Raw genomic sequence first — 26770 nt, forward strand, 5'->3', positions numbered from 1 at the left:
AGCGGAATTAGGGCAAAATAAAAAAGGGTGGGATCATTCAGAACCAAATTTTGTAGAAATAAAGAAGAATTTTGTGAAAAAAATGACTGGTATGTGTTCCTAGATAGTGTTACTCGCAGATAATCATAAAACCTCAAAAACGATTTTATTGTTAAAATTCACCAAATGAAGTGCGAACGACGGCCTTAAAATGATCACCAAAACATTTTATAAGGGTTATGTAATTATGTAGCTTGCCTCCAATTTTTCATGGAGTGACCAGATAAATGCAACTACCAAATGCCAATAAGTAATTAAGACTATTATTTTTTTGCGGTTCGCAAGAATTATATTATCTGAACTAACATGGTATAAAGAGATGGGCTTTTGAAAGTAAGACGTGTTTAAAGTGCAGAACTTCTGTCTTTTAATTATTTCATAAACTTGTGTTTTAATTTCAGAAAATGTTGAAAGAAAAAAGAGAAAAACATAGAAAAGCTAAATTAGAATTAATAGCTAAAATAAACAAACGACACTGTGATGTTAAACCTGTTTATGGACATGATTTATGTGAAGTTGTGAATATTTGGAATGATCTTGGTGTTACTAGCGTGAACAATAATACGTGGCATGGTCTAGGTTCCGTTCATTGCCACAACGCAACACAAAATAATCAAAACAATCAACATTATTGGGAAAAAACTAGTGCTTTATCAAATATGGTCCATACTCCAGAACAGTATTTGGATGAACTTAAGGAGATTTTAGATCGTTACGTGTTTGTGACACCGTCAGTTACAGTGCCTTCTATACAGCTACACGTATCCCATCCTCCACCATCTTATCTCGTGGAACAACAATATAGAAATTATACTTTAAAGAAAGAACTTTCCTCTTTATCAACATGTCTTCATACTATATCTTCTAAAATGCAAGTCATGTTCCCAGAATTACGTCTTATACAGTACGATTGTGGTAAGTCATATGAATATTTTGGAGAAGTATTGTAAATTTGATTTCTTCAAACTTGTGTATTATCAATATGACAGAATTCTTCCATTTATTTTATTGTGCATGTTTATTGGTTTATATATATGTGTAAAAATCTCATACCCCTGATGGATATGGTTGTTAAATGACAGAGTTAATGCGATACATGATTTCTGCAATAAGATTTTCCGTTGAAATATTTGAAGACAAAAGGCTATGAACAAAGAACTTGTGTGAACCATTCAACTTGGTACAGCTTTTGTTATCTTAGCGGTATATGTTTCACTTATGTATCCTGAAAATTCTATCTTTATCACCAATGCACTTGAATATTTCTATAGAAACCTACTGAAGCTGTCAGTCAAATTTATGTCATGAAATAAAGAAATTAAAATAGGGTCTCAGAAGTCTACCAATCAATATTTTGTACATTAAAATTTGTGTCTTAACAATTGAGTCTTTTAGAATAATCTATAAATATATTGTTTTTATTTCAGGGAAACTTCAAACATTAGATAGGTTGCTAGCTAAATTAAAATCGGGTAGTCATAGGGTGCTTATATTTACTCAGATGACAAAGATGTTGGATGTTTTAGAAGCATTCCTTAATTATCATGGTCATCGATATCTTAGATTAGATGGTACTACCAGAGTTGAGCAAAGACAAGTAAGTTTGAAAATTTTCATTAAACCATATTGATTTCTTTGAAGATTTGACAGGTGTCTTGAGGTTCTGTAAATGAATGTGAAGCATTGAAAAAAACAGTTATTCTTATTGGATGTGCAACAGCTTTTTGGAGCGATTAAAATTGAATCTTTGATGTTAGCAAACTGCAATAAAGCACATGTTACAGACATTGTCAGGAAAAAATTGATCCTTTGTCAAGGTAAAATAGCTACCTTTCAGATTTGTCTCGTTTTCTAGTTATTTGTTAAAATTGATTCATATGACCAGGATGAAGTTCGAAAGGCCAGGTACCAGTTCAGTAGTAGTTGACATTTTGTCAGATAGTTAAAATCATTTTTCCTTGACCTGGAAATTAGTCACAATTTTTGTTTTTGGTCATAAATAACTTTGTATAATACGATGAAAATTGTGATGTAATGGATATGTTACTATTTTCAGGTATTAATGGATCGGTTTAATGGTGATAAACGTATATTTTGTTTTATTCTGTCAACACGATCGGGTGGTATAGGTGTCAATTTGACAGGTGCTGATACTGTTATATTTTATGATAGTGACTGGAATCCTACCATGGATGCCCAGGCTCAGGACAGATGTCATCGTATTGGTCAAACACGAGATGTCCATATTTATAGGTAAGTTTAAATCTATACTAGAACTTTGCTTTGTACCAATTAGCTTGTTAAATGAATCTGATGATTAATTTTGGTACGTCAAATTCCATATTTGAAAACTGGCGGATTAATGAGGATTCTTTCATTATTTATTAAATGTAGGATAAAGCACAAGACTGAGGTTATGCTGGGGAAAGAAAGACTGAAGAAAATAACCTGAGAAAAAGAAAAACCGAGGTCCCCAGGCCAAGGTGTTTATGTCAAAGGTTTTTTTCTGAAGTCTTTCTTCCCCAGCATAACCGAAGTCGAGGACTTTATCTTGCTTATAAACCGTCTATGTACGCAAGATCAAAATATCCCAGAATTCCCGTAAGAAAAACCTTATATCATGTTTTCTTATGGGAAAAAACCCTACCCTGGAAGAAAAACCTGTTACAGGTTTAAAGAAAAACTTTCAGAAGAAGAACCCCAAATTTCCCTGTATGTATCCAAAGCCACCCCCGATTTTCAGACCACAAGTTATTATGGGCATAGAATATACCCCAAAGATCAAAGAGATTTACTGTTACAGGTTTATAAGTCATCAGGACAGTATATATCTATTCAGATCAGGGCAATGTGTTAACTCAGGCTTGTGATGGCATACCAAACTGCTTTGCTCGGTAATCTATTTGAGCTCCATGAAGTAGGATGTTAAACCCCCATTTCATTTTTTGAGGTTCATGATATGAAAGTTTGAGTAGGTTAATGGTATGAATGTTTGAGTAGGTTAACCTGTTATTCTTGATCTTACATCAGGTGGTTCCATGTGAAAAGGAGTAGGGTCGCCTGTCTAACCTTGTGGGTTTTCTCTGGGTCCTCGGGTTCCCTCCCACTTCTACAGGCTACTACGCTCAAGCACATTATTGAAATAAAATTGAACCATATTTTAGTCGTGAACCATGAACTCGTAGAGCTTTCTGCAGAATGTAGCGTGCAATAGACCCCGTAGAAAATGTATTATATAAGTAAACCCAGTGATTATTCTAATTTTTCGTCAAATGATATCTAATGAAATGAAAACTTGATGAGGGTTTCACTTAATTACATTCTTCAATTGTCTGGCTGTTACAATCAAATTATGTTTAGTCTTACAGTCTGTATTATATTATCCACCAGTCACACAAATTTTGTGATGCCATTTATAAACTTTAGTATCTTTTGTTAATTGGGGAGCCATGGTGGTCAGTGGGTAACCTGGAAGTCCCGTGTTTGATCCCCGGGATGGTCCTTTGAATAGCACAAAAAAAAAACGAGATCCTGTGTACATATTGGTATGCACTTAAAAGTACTCTTGGCAGTTGGAATTTGATATGAGCAAAATTTTCCTAATAGCACACTATGGTGTGTGTGTCTGTCTTCATTAGCCCAGTCGGAGCAGAACAGTAGGATGTTAAACCCTATTTCATTTCATTTGTTAATCATAGTCTAGGTCACCAATACATGCGTTTACATGATACAGATATGTAGGTTGTCTAACTGCGTGACATTTGACCCAAATAGTATTCTCAGAAGGGGCAGAGTAATAATATTATTTTTGAGTTTGTTGTATTTAGAGCTGAAGATTAAGATTAACATCGATAAGTTGTTTTTTTGTGAAAGTTTAAAATGCTTTAGATAAAAGTTATTGATTGCTATATTGGCCAAAATACGTAATATTATGTATTTGATGTTTTGGTCAGGTACAGTATTTCATACTAGTGAATTGAAAAGGATTATTTTATTAACCTACATGTTACCTATTGGGTTTAAAATATATTCACTGTGGACAGCAAGTCCTGTAAAAATAAAATGATAGTGTGACATTGCTTTTAGTAATTTCAACTTTGAGAAATTAATGTATGTGTGAATTAATTCACTTGATTGTGTTAAAGTGTAATAATATGTTCGCTGAATCTTATGATTATATTTGGTATGTCAAATATTATATTTGATAACTGGCGGATTAATGAAGATTCATTCCAACACAGAGCTGTCTTCATACAAAGTCATTGTCACGTCTGACCCTCTGTATCCCATTGAATTAATGGAAATTACTTCTTTAAATTAGTTCTTTAAAATGGGGAGGAGTAAAGATGTTCTTCAGATTTGTCATTGATTCAAGTATCCGGTTTTTAATCCTATATACATGTAACAAGAGCGGTAGGTTGCTTAATCTTATAGGTTTCTTCTGCTTAATTTTCAGGTTAATAAGTGATAAAACAATAGAAGAAAATATTCTGAAGAAAGCGAATCAGAAGAGATTATTGGGTGATTTAGCAATAGAAGGTGGTAACTTTACAACAGCTTTCTTTAAACAGGTAAATAAACAGCTTCAACTTGATAAAAATTTCTCATGGTTTAATGTATACTGTGTTACAGTATATTAAAACACTTTGCTTTATTGGTTACAGTTAGTAAATAGTTCAGTCCTCGTGGTATTCCATTTTTAAGATAATAACTTGTTAAATGAATCTAATGATTATTTTAGGTATGTCAAATTCTATATTTGAAAACTGGCGGATTAATGAAGATTCATTATTATTATATCATCAGATCAATAAATATCTATCTATTCAGATTGGTGCATGATATGAATAATTTAAGCTGTCTCTATTTAGACTGAAGCCCTTTCTTATTGGGCTTATATGAATACATCAATAAAAATCTATTTGAGTAGCACCGAGATTTAAGCTTTCAAATCATCCAAATAGTGATTGATAAGTATCGGTATATATGTAATGATTAACTGTTAAATTTCAGCAAACTCTAAAAGAATTATTTGAGGAACCATCAGGGTTGGAAAGTTTGGCGGAAGAAAAGGCTAAGGCTAAAGAAGCAATAGAAAAAGTTCGAGAAGTATCAACATCAGCTCATAATAAACCAGAAGCCAATATTAAGGATGCTAATATGTTGAAACAGTTTGAAATGGTAAATTATAAATCAGTCTTTTGGCAGTCAATTTGTCAAATCTAGAAAAATTTAGCAAGTTACATATTGTTTAGACTAAATTCCTTTAACTTAGTATCAGAGTACTTGATCTGCAGCATACCAGGATTGCAATAAGTGACAGAATCTAATCCTCTCTGCTTGATGTGTTGTGGGATGTAATCAAACCTGGCCCTAGTAATCCTATGTTTGCTGAACTGTTTTTGTTCATGTAACATAATGTTTCCTGTTGGTATTGGAATTGATGATTCAACTTTATGAGGTTTTCAAATGATCAATATTTGAAAAAGGCGGATTTATGAAATTCCATTTTACGTCGTATAAAGTTTACATTGGTACACTGTCAAGTATTGCTTCATGTAATTTAATTTTTTAGGCTTTGTGTAAGGCTGAAGATGAAACTGATGTTATTGCTGCTAAACAAGTACAAGCTGAACAGAAAGCTGAATTAGCTGAGTTTGATGAGTCGATTCCCTGGGATGAAAAGGAGTCTGAAAATAGAAAGGAAGAAGATGAAGTATCTAAAGTAGAATTAGAGTTAGCCCAGCTTGAGAAAGAGGTAAATATTGAAACTAATCCCTAAAATATCGCTGTGAGGGCATAATGTCTGGATATTATTTTAAGTCAGCTGTATTTCTTCTATTGATTGTAAGGGAAAGGTCAAATTCAAGCACAGATTATTTCTTAACCAGTTGAAATGCAATATTCTTAAAATATTTGAATTCGACGACTGATCAATTTTGTAGGCCAAAATTACCAAAAGTTGTTACTTTATATAGTAATTGTCTTGTGGCACTGGCCTTAAATTAATGTTCTTGAATGATGTCTAAAATTTGACTAAAGTTTTGATATTCTTTTAAGACAACATAGCCTTGAATAATATTTATGTTCATAAGATTTTTTTTTTTTTCATTACTGCAATCTTTCCTAACTGTATTTAAGAAAATATTTTAGTCAGAGATTAGTTTTAAGTGAATGAAAGTGTTTCAAAATTTATGTGCCTCGTTTCGATCGCCCAGTATATGACTACTATTTTTACATCCTTCATCTATATTATTGTCTAATAAAAGGTATCCCAACAAAAATTGAAAAATTGTTTTATGAATATTAGAGATGTTTTTTCTACCATAAGGACCCCAAAGTGTCCAATGATTATTAATCTACTCCATATTTAAAAAAAAACCACAAAATAGTAAAGATAACTACAATTAACATTTCAAAAATATGTTTGAATATTGTCGCCAACTCTGTCTGGTTGCCCCTATGTGCAGGCAAATTGTGAAAATGAAATTGTACAATGTTAGCCCTAAAATGACCTGGTTTGTGTTGAGGGAACATTATACTCTTTCTTTTTTTCTCTCTCTCCCCTCTGTGACAGCCGGATTCTAGCACAGATATTATCACTTAACCAGCTGAAATGTAATATTCTTCAAATTTTTGTGAATAAGATCACAGATCAATTTTGTAGGCCAAAATTACCAAAAGTTGTTACTTTATATAGTAATTGTCTTGTGGCACTGGCCTTAAATTAACGTTTTTGAACGATGTCTAAAATTTGACTTAAGTTTTGATAATCGTTTAAGACAACATTCAGTAGCTCGGAATAATACTTATTGTCATTGCTGCATTCCTGCTGAACAATTAAAGAAAATAGTTTGTGGATCAAAATTCAACTTTATTAACCCATGATGACTTTTTATACGTCCACAAGAAAATGTGGTTGTATATTGCCATCCATCGTCCACAATTTCTTGTGAACACTCTACAGACTACATTTATCGTCTGATTGTTTTGAAATTGATATGTTGTTTACATCAGTGAGATGAAGAGGCCTAATTAATTTCAATAATTTCTGTTAATTACTTCTAGAGTTGTGGCCCTTGTTTCACTTTATGAACACTCCAACAATAAAAGGTATCATCTGATCTGTATGAAATTTATATATATTATTTGAATTAATGAAATGAAGAATCCTCTTAAATTTCTGCAATTTCTGTTAATTACATCTAAGAATTATGGCTCTCGTTTCACTTTGTTGAATCTTGTGAACTCTCTTTACGACAAAAGTTATCATCCGATCTGTACGAAATCTATATACATCCTTTAAATTAGTGATACGAGGAAGCCTATTGAATTTCAGCAATTTCCGTCAATTATTTCTAGAGTTATGGCCCTTGTTTCACTTTGTTAGACCTTATGAATGCTCGAAAGACAAAAATTATCATCCGATCTGTATGAAATTTATATGCATCATTTAAATTAGTGAAACGAAAAAGTTGGTTGCATTTTAGCTATTTCTGTTGATTACTTTTAGAGTTAAAGCCCTTGTTTGACGTATGTGGGTGTATGTGTTGCCTGCCAACCTCTTAATACATTATATAATATAATATAATATATAATTCAGTATTTAAAATGAGATGAAGACCAATGATTATGTTAATTTTTCGTCAAATGAAAAACAAAACCAATGAAATGAAGAATTGAATGAGGTCTTTACATTATTTGACATGTGCCTTTACTCCCACTGCTTAAGACTGTTACCTGCAAGCAACAATTGATGAGTGTAATTTTGACAAGATATAGTTAAAATATTCATTGTATGAGGAGAAGGGTAATATATAGGCTTTGCCTGTTCCCTACTAATCCCTTTTCATAAATTTTGGAAATAAAATATTGTTTACACAAAAAAAAAAAAAATACAGATAAAAGTCTTGTTTGTCAAATATCATTGCTATAATAATAAAAGTCTTGATTATCCAATGACCTGAATGTTCTAATCCATTTATTATCTCAACCATACGATTGATTAGGGGCTTGTCATGTGAATAGATACCTTATTAATAATTTATATAACATTTGAAGCCAGAAAAAATATACCTACAATGGGCAGATTTTGCTGTTGCTTAATGCATCTTTAATATAATATATTACTGTGTTTATAAGATAAAGATCAATGATTATGTTAATTTTTCGTCAAATGAAAAACAAAACCAATGAAATGAACATTTTAATGAGGTCTTTACAATTATTTTAGACATGTACCTTTGTCATCTTAATTTAGCAGGTTTACTTGATTAATTTACGACACATCAAGGAGTAGTCTGGAGAACTTTAACATCCTGAAGTGTTAAATAGTTATACTTCATTACCTATGTAGATGTTATAATGTCATGTTTAATTATTGTAGTTATCACCAATAGAAAGATATGCTGTGGGTTATGTGGAAGCTGAAATGGAACCTGAAGAAGATTCATTTGATGAGGTTAGTCATTGCTTGTTTTGATTCTTTGTTATCTTGTGAGACGTTACAATTATTGTATCTCTTTAGATGGTTTTGCATCTACTTTTTATCCATTGATTATCAACTGCCAATGGATCTTTATATGTAGTACCTTTTGTAAAAGGATCTAAATTATTATTCCAATCTGAATGTCTGAACACAATTACTTTATTAAACATGCATTATGCAAGAGCTAAATCTGATTATTGCAAGTCTTAATTTAGGCTTCAGATGTTATAGAAATTATAAATTAGATCTTTATTTAAACAACAAGACCAAAATCAACTTTGTAGACCCACGGATGGCTCGGCTAAATGATAGAGTGTACTTAGCGAGGCCGCTGTAAAGCGTTTCGGTATGCCATTGAAAACTTTACTTGATAATCGAGATATGTAGGTGGAGTTAATGCCTGTCAATCAAACGATCGGCGAAGGTGAAGACACATTTCGCTACCATTTCTAGGCAAATATTACAACGATGATAACTATGTTCAGAATAAAGTAATTTGACTGAATTTTTCAATATATTCTTCTTTCATCATCTACTTTTGAACTGTTATAGCAAGAATGGCCAACTCTCTATAAAAATCTCCCATAATGTATCTTTAAGCCAACTGACATATTTATCTATTTAATATAGGAGGATATAGAGAATTCTAAGAAAGAATGGGAGTTAGCAAGACTGAAAGCATTGAAAGAGGAAGAAGAAAGAAGAGCTGAACTGGAAGAAGATGAAATGCTGTACACATACTCAATGGAGGATTCACATAATCAGGTGAAGAAGAAAAAACAAAAAACTAAAAAACGCAAATCAGATTCTTCTTTTGAAAGTAGCATTGAAGTGTCATCAACCAAACAGAGGAGTAGTGAGAGAGCACGAACAGCTAGAAAGAGAATAGTTAGTGAAACTAGCGAGGATAGTTGTAGTACCAGAAGTCGTTCTGGTACTACAAGTAAAAATACTTCCCCTCAAACTCCTGGTGAAAGACGATCAACTCGTCATCCATCAGGCAGTAATCCCCCTTCTCCTACTAAACCTGTCATTGTTAAACATGTTAAATTAGAAACGCCCAAAACACCAGCAGCTAAAGCACCACCAAGAAAACAATCTCCCATTAAACCAAAAATAGAGCCAATCAAAAAGACTCCTCCTGTAGCTAAGAAAGTAATACAAGTGCCTAAAATGGAAATTAAGAATTCTGGTGTTCCTAAAAACAATACTATCACTATTAAAACTCCCACTACCTCTAAGTCGGCCTCTCCTATTATGCTTCCCACTAATAAAGATATCAAAGATATGATATTATTAAAACTACCTACAACTTGTAACTCTCAGCTTATACAGCCAAATGATAAAGTTACTCTAACTAGTGCTAATAATAGAAATGTATTTGCTGCTATGCAGGACTTAATCAGGATTAATCCAAATGCTGTAATTAGAACAAGCCAACCCACAGCTATACCAGTAGCTACCACTGTTCAACAGTCTCCTAATCCAAAATCAGTGCAATTACCAAAAACTATAATTCTACAGAACCCCATTAGCTTGGCTTCGTCCTTCTGTATTAATACTTCTGGTACAGTTACTCGTATAACCCGCCCCGGTGCACTAGGTACTCAGCAGTGTGTAACCTTGACCCCAGCTCAATTACAACAGTTTCAGCAACTCAATAATATGGTGACGACCAGACCCATCTTAAGAGTCCCGTTTGTTAATAATGCCCCCCGTCAGCAACTGAACGTCCGAGCACCTGTTCAAATCCCGTCAACTTGTATAATAACTAGTCCACGACCAAGAGTAGCCTCCCCTAGACCAATAGTTGTAACCCCAACCACGAACCCTCTTGGTTCTCCACCACAACCTTGGTCAAATCCTAATCTAGTAATACGAACAAGGCGAGCATCCCAGCATCAAGATACCAATTCCCCGGTGATGGTCAATATGTCTACTATGCCACGAATTGTTCCCATTCAAAATATACAGGGTTTAAATCTGAAACCTATGACAAGTCAAACTGTTACTTTGACTAGACCTCAAATTATACAATCAAATCAATTATCAAATTTTGTTGTTGTTGGCCAGAAAAAGCCTGCCACAATTACCACACCACAACCCAATACAAACGGACATGGTGTTAATAATCTCAAAGATACAGGCTAGATACAGTCCTAGTTATATATAGCCATTCCATTTGTCTTTCACATACAAACAGTATCTGTCCACATGATAAAATCTATATGATTGTATATTATTATGCCTGTTGTCATTTGAATGAGTTTGACTGATATAGTTTGATTCTTAATGTAAGAAAGGGAAAAATCCTCAAGTTTTTGAAGCATTTAGTTGAAACTATAATTTGCGATATTTTTTTTTGTTTATACCAGTGATAATTGTGTTAAATGTACATTTTGTAAATGTGTAAAAGTTGGCATGTTTTAAGTCCTAAGTATGGTTAATTGTACATTTATTTTCCCTTGCATCAAGTCTTATTTTTAAAAGCTCCATTTTTTTGTTAGATTTGATGTTTGCGGCCCTGTTAAGATGTTTTGTAAATTTTGTTTGGATGGGACGAGTTCCTGGTTGTATTTTGTATGACTGCTACGAGAAATCATAAGACAGAATTTATGTGATGTCTTTGTAAAAAAAAAAATGTGATATATTATTGAAAAGCAACATGCAAAATAACTCAAAGTGAATAAAAGCTATTGAATTTGTAAATATTGCCTTTTGTGTCTTTATTTATGTGGGGAAATGTCAGAAACTACACAGCATGTCAAGGTTTTGGTGTAAAACCATGAAAGAAATTCCATCTGTATCTCATTATGTAGCTATCTAAGAGAGAACAGTCTTTTAAACTGTTCAAAAATAATGAACTTTGATATCAAAATTAGAAAAGAAAGAGTAAATTTTGTAGAATTTTTTTGATAAACACCAAATACCTTGTTATCTAGCTGTTCTTTCACGACCTACATAAATGAGATGCAGAGGTGTATTTCTCATCTGATGGCTGATCGCTGTAACCAGGGAGTTGTGATCAACAAATTTAATTTTACTGGGCAATATATTTTACAAACTTGAGCAATCCACCTACAAATTACAGGAAATAAGATAGATTAATATCCTAAAAAACAAGAAAATATAGTAAAATTACATTTGGAGGGGGGGGGGGGAATATTACTGCATTAAAAGTGCTATTTTGAATCAATTTCGTGCAACAAAAACAAAGCATCTCCGTAAAGGTTGGCTGAGCGAAATAAAATTTGTTGATCAAAAAGCATCATATTGAATGATATTGGGTAAAGCATCACATTTAAAGTTGAAGTCATCATGAAAGAGTGATCAATCCGTATTAAACATTGAATATCGTGGCACGGATTGAAGTAGAAGGGAAGGCCGAGTAATGTTCAATGTATAGCAGATATGACACATTAGGCCCGTGTATATAGTAGCTGTTACTTATAATCAACAAGTGACCCATTCGTTGTTTCTTAGAATTGAAAAGTTGTCTTCAGGAGTTTAGCAGATTGATGTATTAAAGATTTTTGTAATCAAATAATAATGTTGGTTGCTAGGCTGCCCTACATGTAGAATAGGACTGTGCAAGAGTTGTTTCCCTTCCCAGTTCATTATTCAATGGATTCTTATTTCAGATTTTTTATTCAAATATTATAATGCATGTGCACTCACTGCCTTTACATTAGCTTATTTTATTTTATTACAACTTTTACAATAAATTAATTCTAACATATTAATATTTACAATCTCAAACGATTGAATTCAAAATTGTTAAAGTAAGGTTCAACATAAGATGTATATATAACTTAGAGGCAAAATACAATTAACCACTTTTTCTGAAAAGTCAATGATTATGGCTTATGCATATCATTGTGGAGAAAAGAAATCCCTTTCCTGTAGAAAATCAAAGATAATATATATTTAAAAAAACCACAGCAATTAATTACAAATTAAGTGTGATTCTTCCATATAACTTGAACATCTGTTTCAATGACATTTATATATATATACAGGATACAATTCAATGAAATATAATTACTGTATCAGTTTCATGTGCTTTATTCATACTGTACAACAAGAAATGAATGAGTCATAAAATTCAGGCAATGCAAAATGCTACTGGAATTAATGTGATATGCTTATCTGTAATGGGTGTTTTCCTGTAATTTTAACAAGATTAACACATAATGAGGTTACAATGTTGGTAAAGATATTAATTAGCCAGCCAATTAATCAATCCTGTTTGGATTATATATTGTATTGTTTAGAGGGGTGTTAATACTCCTGATATATAAATATACGTAACCCCTACTTGAAGAAAAATAATATGAAAAATGCATTAATTCAGAAAATTATCTTAATTGACAGATTTAATACTTTTGTTGACATTTAAATATACAATGTTTTATATTTATAATATGGAGATATAACAACATACATCAGATCATTTGACTGGTGTGAAATAATCACATTCCCAAGAAAATTTAATAAGCATAATTGCTATAAATAGCTGTAAGGGGTGTTTTTCATGACTCCTTGAAAACCACAAAAAAATATTTATGTCTCACAAAGTCTGAAAAGTGTGAACCTTCTGTATTGCTCAGCAGATTTTTCTTTTAATTTTGAATACAATCTAGTTTGGACGTGCCCAATTTTACTGCACATATATTTAACAAAAATTCTGAACAACAAAGTCGGCTAACATGTTCAAGATATGTTTTTTTTAAATATAATTTCTAGAGATATATATTTATATTACAGATGTTTATATCAGATGTTGATGAAGAAATTATGCCTGTAAGTAATATTAGCATATAAATTTTATCTTAGATTTGAGTAATTGCCTGTATGGAAAAGATAATGAACACACAACTTGTAAAAAAAAAAAAGAAGCCTACTCCAAAACAAGATGGTCAGTGAAAAGTAAGGACAGCTCTGGGCCACTATGCTAGAAAGGATAATGACATTTTTAAACAGTTGCTAAAACCAGTGGTTTAGGAGCACAGTTTCAAAACAATCATATCGATTATATGGAATAAATAACCTAGAGGGACTTTTCTCACATTTAAATTTGTTTTTAAACATGTTCGGTTTTCAGTAAACTCAAGTTTTCATAAACATGGCTTTTCAGTAGATGTGTGGGTTTTCAGTAAACATGTGGTTTTCTCGCCTTGTTTAAGACCCCACAGTGGAAGTATATACCACATGTTAATCCCGTCATTTATAAATGGCAGATTTCATTGGCTATGTTGATATAATATTGTATTTTATAGCTATGGGCACCACCAACCCCACCACAAGATGATAATGATGTTTATATAGATCAGAGTTTATTGTTTCTATATGAACCTAACGTAATGCCTGAATCTCAATTACCTCCAGTACATATACGTAAAGAACATAAAAAACCAAGAATTGAAACAGTTACAAGTAAGTAAAGAATGACATCAGAGAGAAAATTTAAGAAAACAGATTAATAAGCAATACCTTATTCATAAATGCTCCATAAACAACTAATATCTATTAAGGAATCGTTGAGCATTCAAAATATGTGAAACTCAACATTGCTGAAGTAGAACTAATAGACTGTATACAGTCCTTAAATATATTATTTATACTTCATTTCAAGTGATCATTTAGCATACTTCGCTAAGGACTGTTTTACCATCGAAATTTTTCCATTGCTTGATTTTGCATTACTTACAGAAGGCAAGATTTTGCAAGCCATGTTGATAAATGACTCATTGTGGAAAATTTAGCCGAAATGAGAAAAGTGATCAAATTAGTATTTCCATAGAATAGAGACTACACCAAGTATAAGTGTTGGTTTCTCAACTTTTTTTTTAAATTCCTTAATTTGAGAATTGATGATTGTTTTTCTTTTCAGCTCGTAAACAGAAGCAACGTAAGGAAGAACCTCCTCGTGTTCCTAGGTCATTGTTTGACCGTCCTACAGCTATCCAACAGAAACTGAGACGTGAAGCCAAGATGCAAAAACTGAAAGGATTAGTTAAACCATTCCGTCCAACAGCACCATTAATGCCAAATAAAACTGTGATGGAGCCTCCAGATCAAGATATACCAGAATGGTTGATAAATGAAGATTGGTCACTATTACAGGTTGGTTGCAATAATATGTTAACTGGTTACGTTTTAACTAGTTCTTTTTTCTGTGTTTCTGATGAATCTGATGATTATTTTTGGTTCGCAAATAGTATAAAAGTATATAATAAAAAGGTTGTGGACACTGTAGAAGTCACAATTTTTTTATCCGATTTTGATCAAACTTAAAATATATGTCTATATTCCACGGAGTTTTGTTTCTTTCCATATTCGCACATATCGGTCCGTAACCTCCTAGATTATGGACCCTGGGTGTACCAAAAATTACAGTTTTTACCGGATTTTAAAAACCGTTTAAATATACACCGTTACACCCTGGGTTTGAATTTTGTGATAATCGGATCGAAGGCTGTGGTCCCTCTAACGATTTGTATCCGGTTTTAAAAAAAACTTAATATTATATGTTTATGTATCAAAGATCTCGGTTTGATGTTCGCGTATATCGGGCCTAACTTCTTGCCTTGTGGCCCCTATTGTACGAGAAATTGTAAGAATAATACTACAAGTTCTTGATGTGGAAATTTACACGGAAATATTTATTTATGGCTAGGGATATGATATCATATCTTATCTAATTTAGATAAGATATGATATCATATATATATATATAACCAGGATCTAATTTAGATAAGATATGATATCATATGATAGTATATATATATACTATTCAAAAAAAGTAGGGGATATTTGATTTTGGGGGCATAATACTAAAATATGCAAATGACTACGAAAAAAGTCACTATAGAACCTAACAGAAGAAACATTTCCAGTTACATGTGACACCCAAACGCACCAATAGCTACCGCATGGAATGCAGGTGATGCTTGGGATCATCATGGGGGTCCAACCCAAGATTTGCACGACTCTGACTTTGAATGTTACAGTCATTGTGGCATTGAATTCCAGGGTGGAAACATCAGTTTAATTGTTTTAGTGACCAGAAAACAAATTTTGATACGCGTCGGCTTACCCAAAATGAAAGGTTACGTGCCCTTGGCATGCTACAGATCGGCACAACACAGGCGGTTGTGGCGCGGACGATGAATGTTTCTCGGTCTGTCATAAGCAGGCTATGGTCCAGATACCGTGATACACAATCTGTACAGGACAGACCACGCTCAGGTCGACCAAGGGCGACAACTCAAGCCCAGGATCGATTTATCCGTACCTTGGCCTTGAGAAATCGTGTCATCACAGCAAATCAGATCAGCGCTCGTCTTCAAACAGACACTGGTGTGAGAGTGAGTGGCCAGACGATTCGGAATCGACTGCATAGGGGTCACCTTCGCGCCCTACGTCCTCGCGTGATCCCTTGTTTGAGAGATCATCACATTCAGGCAAGACGTCGTTGGTGTAGGGATCGTCAACACTGGGATAATCGACGCTGGAGCAATGTGATGTTTTCAGATGAGTCAAGGTTCACTGTTGATTTTTTGGACAGACGTAGGAGGGTGTGGCGTCGTCGAAACGAGCGCTTCCAAGACGTTAACGTCATCAGACATGATCGATTTGGGGGTGGTTCTGTTATGGTATGGGGAGGCATCACTGTTGCTGGAAGAACGGCTTTACATGTTGTTGCAGGGCGTGTTACAGGCCAGTACTACCGGGACAACATCTTGGCAGTCCATATTGTGCCGTTCGCACGACGTCATGGCCGCCGTTTCATCTTCCAGGATGACAACGCAAGATGTCACAGGGCCAGGATCGTTACAGGTTACCTCCAACAACAGAACATCACCACATTACCTTGGCCAGCACTGAGTCCCGACCTCTCCCCCCATCGAGCATGTCTGGGACATGCTTGGACAGAGGTTACGTCAAGGTCAACAACGTCCTGCCAATGTCCAAGAACTTGCTGCTGCGTTGCAACAGGAATGGGACAATCTGGACCAAAATGACCTTAGACGTCTCATTAGGAGTATGCCACGTCGGATCAATGCTTGTTTGGCAAACAGAGGAGGATTTACCCGTTACTGACTTGGTTGTGATGCTGTGGTAACTTTGCTGTTTGACCTCGGGTATCATTTTACCCTTATAATGGTCAGTCTGTGCCTTACTTAGTCTAACGATCATTTGGAATAAATTGATGAATGTGAACTTCATTTCATTTTGTCATTTGTTTCTTCGTCAGTTTCATTAGGTGACTTTAATAACACTTAAAAATCAAATATCCCCTACTTTTTTTGAATAGTATATATATATAACCAGGATATAATTAGATCCTGGATATATATATATATATATATATATATATAACCAGGATATAATTTAGATAAGAAAGATATGATATCATATCCCTAGCCATAAATAAATATTTCCGTGTAAATTTCCACATCAAGAACTCTGTGGTGACAGAAATGAAATGAAATGAAATGGAGTTTAACGTCCTACTGTTCTGCTCCTAACCTGGGCTAATGAAGACGGGCATACGCCATACAGTGTGCTATGAGGGAAATTTTGCCCGGACAGCGGCACTACGGCCTACTCTTATATCGAATTCCAACTGCCAAGGGATCTTTTACGTGCACGCCAATGTGTACACGGGACCTCGGTTTTTCGTCCCAACCGAACGATTAGACAGCTTTCCATGTCAGCCCCTCCGTCCTGCATCACTGACAAGGGAGAACCACGCTGGAAAATCTGGATGAACTTTCTCGGCCAATGCAGGGATCGAACACCCGACCTTCAGGCTAGCGAGCTAGCGTCTTACCCACTTAGCCACGTGATCCCCCTGTGGTGACAGAGAATATAAGTAATATTGTTATAATACATTATTAAAGGTGTACTGTTTTGTTGACATTGACAATAAATTCGCGTTAACAAAATAGTTTATAAAGTCTAGTATTGATGGCGATATTAGCGACCTTTGATTTTGGCTTGCTGTCGTACTTTTGTCTTTTCGCCTCAGAAGTTGATGTAGTCTCTACTTTCAAGGTCACTTTTCGACTTTCGTGTTTTGAAGGGGCGAAAAGTAGAAATTACGAATGGTAGTTATAGGCTTCCATAAGATTGTAAGACAAAATAAACATTTTACCATTGGTTCACGAATGCCTTTAAGTGCCATTTATAACAAGGGACTTGAAGGACAGGGCTAGATATATTCCACAAGTAACTCAAACGGTTACGTCATATTCCTATCTGGAGAGCATGCGCAATAAATACTAAATCAGTTTATGTACATTCATATTACATTATTATTTGTGTTGCGAACCATTTGTGTCAATTTCTAGGTCCTAAATATTAGCGATTTAGCTCTTTTAAATAACAAATACATGTAGATTGTTTTGGGGTGACCTTTTCCCTGTATGTAAATAATCAGTAAATGTTCATATTTTTGCACCAAAATAGATAATTTTGGATCAGATTTTCTTTTACTGATAATTGATAAGTTCGTAAATAGTATTATACGATGGATCAATAGGCCATTAATATTTCGATATTGGCCCATTTCTATAGAAATCAATATATAATTGGCAAGAGTTATACAATCGTAATGTGCTCAACAACCCTTGTTTTACTTATGAATATTTATCTCCCCAAGAAAAAGTTCCAAAATCATTAAATTGGTTAACATCAAATTGGTCAATATCAAAGTATATGAGTAAAATAATGTAAGATATTTTATACCCTGGCTTAGACAAGCTGCTGTAGATATTACATCAAATTAATAAGCTTATTATTACATTATGTAATATTTGAATCAATTTTTTTTAATTTTATTAAATTGTTATTAAATTTGTTTATTTCTGTGTTTAATTTGATTAGTTTTTCTTATTCTCTTATTCAAATTTCATAGAATCTGATTCCAAACCCATCTAGCTTTAGTTTTACATTCTAAATATAGAGCAGTGTAATATGACACTTATACAATACACCATCTGAATAGATAATAATTGGGCTACAATTTATTGTCTTTGAGAGGTTGATGACAGGATTCTCTTCAACAAATCTTTGAGGTCACATTCCCAAACTTGAAGAAATCTGGCTGATTTCTAGTTGGTCTTAAGACTGTAAATTAGCTCCCTTCGCGCAAATACCTGTATTAAGTTTAAAAGCAAAGAAACAGAAATCAATTCATAATAATTTTATTAATCTTGCTACTCTTTTTTTTTAAACTCATACATAGACTACTAACTGATGATTGGGGTGTAAATATATCAACACATCGTCTTTGTTTACTTCGGACGCGCCTATGTGAATCCGAAAAAAAAAACGTCAAATTTTTCTTAAAAACAAATCTACTAAAACACTCTTTTAATTTTTACTTCTGCACAATTATTCATCATTCCGGACAGTATTATACCTGAACTTTATTTTCATAACTTTAAAATCCTTCATACATACGGGAATTTGGAGTATTAAGCAAAACCAAAATGCTTACAAAACCTATGAAAATATTGAAATCGATAATTTCACAATTTTCAACTGCTACATTTGGAAATTTCACAGTTTCAAACTGGACAAATTCGTCACTACCGGATAGGAATACTTATCAGGTTGAAAAGTTACCGTGTAACTATAAGAATACCGTCAATTCCAAGGAGGAGTTCAAGAAATTAATCAGTATAAAATCCCGCAATGTCCAAAATCACATCGCTTGATTTGCCGTTGACATTGAGATCTTTCCGTGTCTCGTGCGAGCGGCAGAGAATCCAACAAACTGGACTCGTTGCCTGTCCATCTATACACGGTCCATGTTAAAAGTTAGTATTTTTAATGTGTACAGTATTAATGATCTTTCCATTTTTCATTCTGTTTAGTCTGTTCAATCGTTGCTGAATCTACCATTAAATCTACAAGTTGTCTCCCCTGCTGTAACTATTAACTGGGATCTGGTAGCAGACGTGGTTAATAGTGGAAGTCGTGTTTATAGAACACCCAAGATGTGTAAATACCAGTATGAGAACGTTATTATACCACGAGAAGAGGGAAGAATTCTATATGATGTTAGTCCCAGAAAACAGAAGAAAAACAAAGGATTGTATAAGGTAAATATTTGTGGGTTTCTTTTTCTGCCTGTCTAGATTAAAAATCTACTTGTTAAATTTTATAAATCAAGGCTTTTATTAGTGAAAAACTTAAAATCAACTGAAATCAATCTAGATTACAGCAACTAAATTGTCTCTGCTTCAGCTGCAACAAATCTGGATCTGGAAAAAATAGTTTCAATTGAGTATAAAGTGTCAAAGGACAGACTGCTGAGGTTTCAGCTTTGGGTTGAAAAAAGTAATCTTACCTTCTGTTGGGAGTATTCAGAATGTGTCGTTAACTGGTAGATTAAGACATCGCCCATAAGTCATTGCACGAATTGTATATACAGTAAGACAGACAGCTAATTGATTAATATTAAAGAAAATACAGTGGTTTTTATACACCCATATTTTTATGTGGACGTTCATTGTCATCGCCCCTGTCCCTCCGGACGTTCGTTCACAATTTGTTTGTGAATACTCTACAGGTCACAATTTTTATCTGATTTTGACGAAACTTGGAATATAGGGTTATCACCTAAAGATCACGGTTTGTTTAGATATTAGCATGTATTGGACCCTAACTTCATGGATTATGGCCACTGATTGTATGAAAAATCATGTTTTTAGCTTTTGGACACTCTAATCTGATTTTGATGAAACTTGAAATGTATGTGTATAACCCAATAATCTTGCTTTCTTTCGATATTCGTGCATATCGGACCGTAACTACCTGAAAATGGGATTCCTGATTGTACGAAAAATCAAGATTGTAGGTTGTGGGCACTGTAGAGGTCACAATTTTCATCCAATTTTGAGGAAACTTGTTCAGCTTGTAGTCCCTCCAAAGGTAACAAATTTTATCTGATTTAAAAAAACATTCGGATATATCACTGTTTCACCATAAAGATGGCTGAGTTTGAATTTTGTGAAAATTGGAACAAAACTGCCTGACAAATTGGCCGCTCCCTGTATGTAAATAGTGTTAAAGTATGTAATATCAAGGTTATGAACCCTCTAGAGGTTACAATTTTGATCCCCAACTTCCTGGATTATGGCCCCTGATTGTATGAAAAACATGTTTGTAGATTGTGGACCCTAAAGGGGTTACAATGTTAAAAATGTTATATATAACACTGTTACACCATAATGAAGGTTGAGTTCAAATTTTGGGAAAATTGAAATGAAACTGCCCAACAAAATTACCGCTCCCTGTACGCAAATAGTGTAAAAGTATGTAATACAGAGGTTGTGGACCCTCTAAGGTCACAATTTTTGTCAAATTTTGATAAAATTTAGAATATATGTTTATATGCCAAAGACCTCATTTCCTTTCAATACTCCCGATTATCAGACTATAACTTCCTGGATTATGACCTTTTTTTTTTATCTTGTTCTCTTGCAAAATGTGGGCATATCTTGCATAACAATTGCTGGTTGTTACAGTAAAATAATAATAATAAAAAAAAGATAACCAAACAAAATAAAGTGAAAGTTAATGCATCTATTCTGTTAGATAGTTATTAATTTATTAGTTTCACCATTTTTTCAGGCATCATTTCAGAGTAAGAATAACCGACCAATGCGAACCAGTAATCTCTTCCTACAGAAAGGTAACGCAGACATCAAAATGTTATATTCATCAAGATTTGATTTGGTTAAAGCTGTATCCAACAAACGAACACCAACTCTCAAACAGACCCTTGCAAATCCTACTCTTAGAAATCCTAAACATGCTGCTGTTCTGGAAGAAAATGGAATCACTTACGACCAACCATTGAATCCTCTACAAGTAGCTACCAATAGAGCTGAAAGAATTGCCAGAGAAAAGAAACAGTCGCAGGCCGCAGCACAGGTAAAGGTGAAAAAATATCGATTTTTTACTCTATACTTTTGATATTATGTTTATAATATATAAAAAAGGTTACAGGTGTTGAAATGTTTGATCACTGTTTTTCACAGTATTTATTTGTAGTTTATTTTTACATCATATTCAGTTTTGAATTGCATAATGTTATATAGTTAAGGCGATACATGAGTCTTGTGGTCTGGGTTAAAGTAAATTTACGGTCCACCTGTCACAAGTGAAAGGTTGTTTTACTGAGTACCTGACCGACGTAAAAATCACCCGTCTTTGACAAGTAGACAGACAAAAATTTGCAGTTCCGATGCTTTGAGGAAAAAATAATTTAGTTATAAGGAAATGATCATCTTCATACTGTATGTGGTTTTGCATCTCATTATTCAGAACCTTTGTATTAAGGTGGTGGTTAATTTAAGATCCCAATGGCTTTGTCATTTAGACTACTGTAGGGTACAATTTGCCTGATAGACAATATTTTTTGTAGGGTACGGTTTGGTTCTCCTATATCATTTTTTGTGATCTGTACTGTATGGAAGTAATGGATTGGGCAATTTATTTGTATTGGGCATTGTTGCCAATTGTTTTTGACCATATTAGTTGCCAAGCATTGTTTCGTTAGTTAATAATAATCACAATCTGATTAAAACACAGGTCCTATTTCATTTCGTTTTTTTATAGTTCAAAATTTCGTTTTACTTGTCTTTACTACACTAGAATCTGGAAGAGTTGTTATATAACTCGCGTTCTGGTTGATGTGAGGGATTACCAAATGAAACAGTCTGGTGTAGTGAGTTCTTGGCATCAAATGCCTGACGTCATAGGGTCAAAAGCTGCTCGTATGACCCCTGACGCGACCTCCCACTGCAACTTGTCAGATCTTCATGTAGTAGAGACCATTGAAAGTATAAAACAAAATATATATCTGTATTTTAATCAGATTGTAATAATCACAAGTAAATATTTGTCAGTGTGTGACTTGTGTTCGCATTCAGGTCATCTAACTGTAACAGTTATGATTTGTACCAATTTGTTTTAGCAGGCAGCTGAACAGTTAGCAGCTAGAACACAAGCTGCCGCAGCAGCAGCAGCGCAAGCTGCAAATGCTACAGTAGGTGCTGCTGTGTCTGCTCCAACTATTGCCCAGGCTGTACAAGCACAACAATTACAACCTTTAGTTACTGGAGCAACAACAGTCATGGTAAATATTAATTGAAATATTAAAGATGCATTATGTAAGCTTTAGATAAAGAGCTGGCCATTCTTGCTGTAAAAGTTCAAAAACAGATAATGAGAAATGAATACTCTACCCAAATTATTAACTTGAACTTATTAAACTACAAAGAAAAGACAATACGACATCGTAACCAGATTTTTTTGTATAAAGTAAACTTTGGATAATCATAAAATTAAATTTTTTCTGATAAGAGTAACATTTTCTGTGATCACTGTATTATTTATTGATTATTTTGTAGCAATCTGGAGCTGTACAGAAGTTAGGACAGAATGTGACGGCTGTATCTATAGCTCGTACTATTAGTGGTACAGGAAATATTATAGTCAACACTCCTATAACATCCAACTTTGCTACTATTAATAAAACTATCAGTCGTGCTGTAACTGTTTCTCAACCTACCTCTATAGTAAGTTAATTTATCTCCTGCGATAACCTGTTCTGATCCATGTTTTAAGAGTACGAGTTCTTGGCTTAAAACTAATATCATCATAAGAATTTATAAACAATTTTTTGGAAACCTAAAAAATAACAAAATAATTATGCATGAAGACCATACACAATTAAAAGTATTATTAAAATTCTTAAGTTATGGTCAATTAAAGTTTTCATTGCTTTCTATTGATTTACACTGTCTTCTTTAAGTGTCTTTGATGAATAAAGTAATAAAAATACAGCTTTTTCATATGACATTTTTGGTTTGTTTTAGGCTGTAACAAGTACCCAGAATGTCCGAGCAGCTAGACCAGCAGGCACTCCGATAGAATTAACAGCCATCGCTACACCCCAGACAGCACAGGTAACAGGTCAGACACGAGCTACACTACAAACTGGTGCTACCACTACACTAACACCACAGCGTATTGCAACATTTACAGGTATGGCTTCATTTATACCATTACCAGTGTTTCGGTACTTGTTTTGGTTCGGTTCCTTGTACATTGGACTAATCCCATTTTCCATACTTTACCTATTACAACCGAGTTTTGATTTATACTGTTGGTTTTATTTTATATGCCTACATTTATATGTGATCGTATATTATCGTCACCCCTCTCGGTCATCGTCTGCAGTAGCAGTTGACTCTTCTAGAATACAGTATTTCAATTTGTTTATGGAATATGATCTGATTAAAAGCTGTAGTTCTTTTTTATTTTCACTGTAATCCAGCAGTATTTGAAAAATGTTGGACGTAATGTCCTAGAAGTGAGATGGTTGTGGGTCATATTTGTATGATTTTAATTTCCGTACATGTTTTGTCTGTTATATTTTGTAGGTCTGCCTACTACAGTACAACAACAGTTAGCGATTGCTAAAAACCTGTCACCCCAGCAGATAAATATGCTACGTCAACAATCTATAGTTAGACAACAGACACCCCAATTACGCCAGCAGAAGTACAGCCTTGCAGTAAGTGTATGTATTTTAATATATTAGATCATGAGGGCGGTTATTTGGGGATGAGTAATTCTAGATGTTCTGACTATAAAATAGGAGAGCTAATATATTTTGTAGATGTCTACTTCCTTAGCAAACTAAAAGTGGGGTAATATTTAACACTTTCTGTTTTGTTTCCATTCAGACCGACCAAATACGACAACCAATAAAGCGTCTGCCAACACCATTACCAGGACAAAAGGTCATTACAACTCTACAAATGGTACAAGTATGAATTGTTTCTGATTGCTTTCTATCTTTTTTAATAACTTTATTGGACATACCAAATAGATATTCAATTATTGTTTGAGGGAAGTCCTGGGATTGATATTTAAACTATTTACTACCAATAAACCCCACAAGGACCCATATATGTCTATAGCTCAGAAACTATTATCATTTTGAGGACTTACAATTCCTTGTAAACTGGAATATTGTGAAGATTGAATCTCTAAAAGGAATATCAGCCCAATAATGGTTCTATTTGGTTTTCACAAAAATAAGGATTGAAAATTGGTGAATATCATTATCATTTGCAGACAGTATAAATGGGATGTGGTCAAAAGCCAGTTCTACTTATAATCTTCATTAAAATCTTTTGTTGGGCCTATCTTGAGTTTGTTTGAATCCAGGACAGGAGATTATCTACTGTTGATAGTTCGATTTTTGTTTTGGAAAATGTTAATATCAGTTTGAGTACAATTTAATGTGGATTAAGTCTTGCAGAATTAGATATTGTCTGACAGATACAAATGACAATCAGAAGCTTTAAAAATAGAAATTTCTCATGTTGACCTTTTTAACTTACACACCTAATAAAACAACTCAGGACAATTTCTGTCAGTCTGAATTTTAGGACTACCCAAGGTAGAAACGTTTTTGTTGTTGCATATTCTTGTATTTTAGTCACTGATGTTGTATTATTACTGTTTGTAGGGCCAGAAACCAGGTTTGATTAATTCTGATCAAATTAAACAGATACAACGTCAACAGCAACAACAGCAGCAGCAGAGATTACTACAACAGAAAGCACAGGGTACTGTGGGAAGTCAGGGGCAGATAACTGTGCAAGGTACCACAACTCAGGTATGATTAATCATTAAGATATCTTATATAAAGTGATTTTTTGGCATGTAACGGATCTCTACAAATTTTCTGGGTTAGGATTGCTTTTCACTGGTTTCCACCATATATGGCACAGCATGCCAAATTGTACATATATTTAAAAAGTCACAATTATAATGTAAAGACTGTTATGTAAATATACACATTTAAGTTTAAATGTGTATTTAAGCAATTTGATTGAATAAGACTTTTGAACATGACAACTCTGCTTTTAATTGAGGTATAGATGTTGTGGTTAATGTCTTGAGAGAGTTCAATGATTAACATTTCCCACGAAAGCTAAGCAGAGACAAGCAACTTCATTGATCAATGCTTTAGGACAAGATAACTTTGATTCTAACTCATGGAGAGTGATGAAACTTAGTGTGTAGTTGATAATCAGTTTGATTGCTCGATAATTTTGAAAGAGATAAATATGCAATTAAATATGTGTCATCTATTTATTTTGGGATTTCGGCGGGGGACATCAGCCTCACTTTGACTTGTAATATATATCATTGTTTATTTATTGTATTTGTAATATATATTATTGTTTATTTATTGAATAGATTCCTACAGCCCAGATAATAGCTCAGGCTCAGGTTCAACAAGTTGGTGTTACACCAGGAACATCCCAGACTCCTGTAGTAACACTTGTTAAATCAACTTCACAGTCTAGTCCAGTTAATATCAGTGTGAATGTAGGACAGCAAAAACACATTCTTAGTAAGTTACAAATCTTTTAAATACTTTATTGAGTTTGTTTAAAAGTGCCAGGTTTTTCTACTTGATTTCGTATATCTCCATACCATGTAAATTTGGGTTATTGGTATAAATGTTACACTAATTCAGTCAGTAATTTGCTTGGTTATCCAGGGCAATATTTACGTACATTATATTTCTTATAGGTTCCAAAAATTTTTCGAGTGTCCTCTTCCATCTAGAGCTTTTAAGACTGACTTAAAAACATTAATTTCAAAAATGTTTTTGAACTGTTTTGTTGTTAATGCGCTTAGAAACACTTGTGTATTGAAGCTCTATATAAATCATACATTAATAATAATCAACCAGAAACACATTCCGAAATCAGACTTGGGGATTTGGCTTTGATCTAAATGTGGATAAAATGTCGACAAATATCAGATTTAGATTAATACATTTGTTATCACAAACATAAGGTAGTATTCCTTTAAGCTATAGAAATGAAAAGAAATGGGCTTTAGCGTCCTACTTTTCTGAACCGACATGGCTAATGAAGATGAACAAACAACATACAAGCACTCATATTTCAAATTCCAACTGTCATGGATTCTTTAATGTGCACACACAACCTCAGTTTTTCATACCATCCTAATGACTAGACACGGTTCCTAGTCAGGCCCTCAGTCCTGCACCACTGACAACTGGAAACCATGTCCTTTAAGCTATTGAAAATTGTGTTTGTCATTGATGCCAATATGGAAAGGATGTCAGTGTATTGCTGCCTATATTTGAATTTCGTAATCTTG

At 33.8% G+C, this 26770-nt stretch overlaps 1 protein-coding gene across 10 annotated transcripts in view; it reads left to right on the forward strand.

Annotated features, from left to right (window-relative positions):
• The window catches only part of LOC126825586 (helicase domino), a 49606-nt gene that overhangs the window by 20354 nt on the left and 2482 nt on the right, over positions 1 to 26770 (forward strand). For 3 of the 10 annotated variants that reach the window (XM_056101561.1, XM_050555239.2, XM_050555247.2), the window contains 20 exons: positions 441 to 954; positions 1467 to 1636; positions 2096 to 2292; positions 4496 to 4610; positions 5053 to 5220; positions 5615 to 5797; positions 8426 to 8500; positions 9158 to 9292; positions 13295 to 13330; positions 13807 to 13963; positions 14421 to 14653; positions 19417 to 19644; positions 21179 to 21487; positions 22527 to 22688; positions 22963 to 23130; positions 23431 to 23599; positions 23998 to 24137; positions 24304 to 24387; positions 25095 to 25244; positions 25832 to 25988. In XM_056101561.1, coding sequence (XP_055957536.1) covers positions 441 to 954; positions 1467 to 1636; positions 2096 to 2292; positions 4496 to 4610; positions 5053 to 5220; positions 5615 to 5797; positions 8426 to 8500; positions 9158 to 9292; positions 13295 to 13330; positions 13807 to 13963; positions 14421 to 14653; positions 19417 to 19644; positions 21179 to 21487; positions 22527 to 22688; positions 22963 to 23130; positions 23431 to 23599; positions 23998 to 24137; positions 24304 to 24387; positions 25095 to 25244; positions 25832 to 25988 — 3550 coding nt within the window. The remainder of the gene's footprint in view (positions 1 to 440; positions 955 to 1466; positions 1637 to 2095; positions 2293 to 4495; positions 4611 to 5052; positions 5221 to 5614; positions 5798 to 8425; positions 8501 to 9157; positions 9293 to 13294; positions 13331 to 13806; positions 13964 to 14420; positions 14654 to 19416; positions 19645 to 21178; positions 21488 to 22526; positions 22689 to 22962; positions 23131 to 23430; positions 23600 to 23997; positions 24138 to 24303; positions 24388 to 25094; positions 25245 to 25831; positions 25989 to 26770) is intronic. The other 7 variants (XM_056101564.1, XM_056101565.1, XM_056101567.1 and 4 more) reach the window with 7 other exon arrangements.

This window comes from Patella vulgata, chromosome 6, assembly GCF_932274485.2.
Source record: "Patella vulgata chromosome 6, xgPatVulg1.2, whole genome shotgun sequence".
In the NCBI taxonomy this organism is placed as follows: Eukaryota; Metazoa; Mollusca; class Gastropoda; family Patellidae; genus Patella; species Patella vulgata.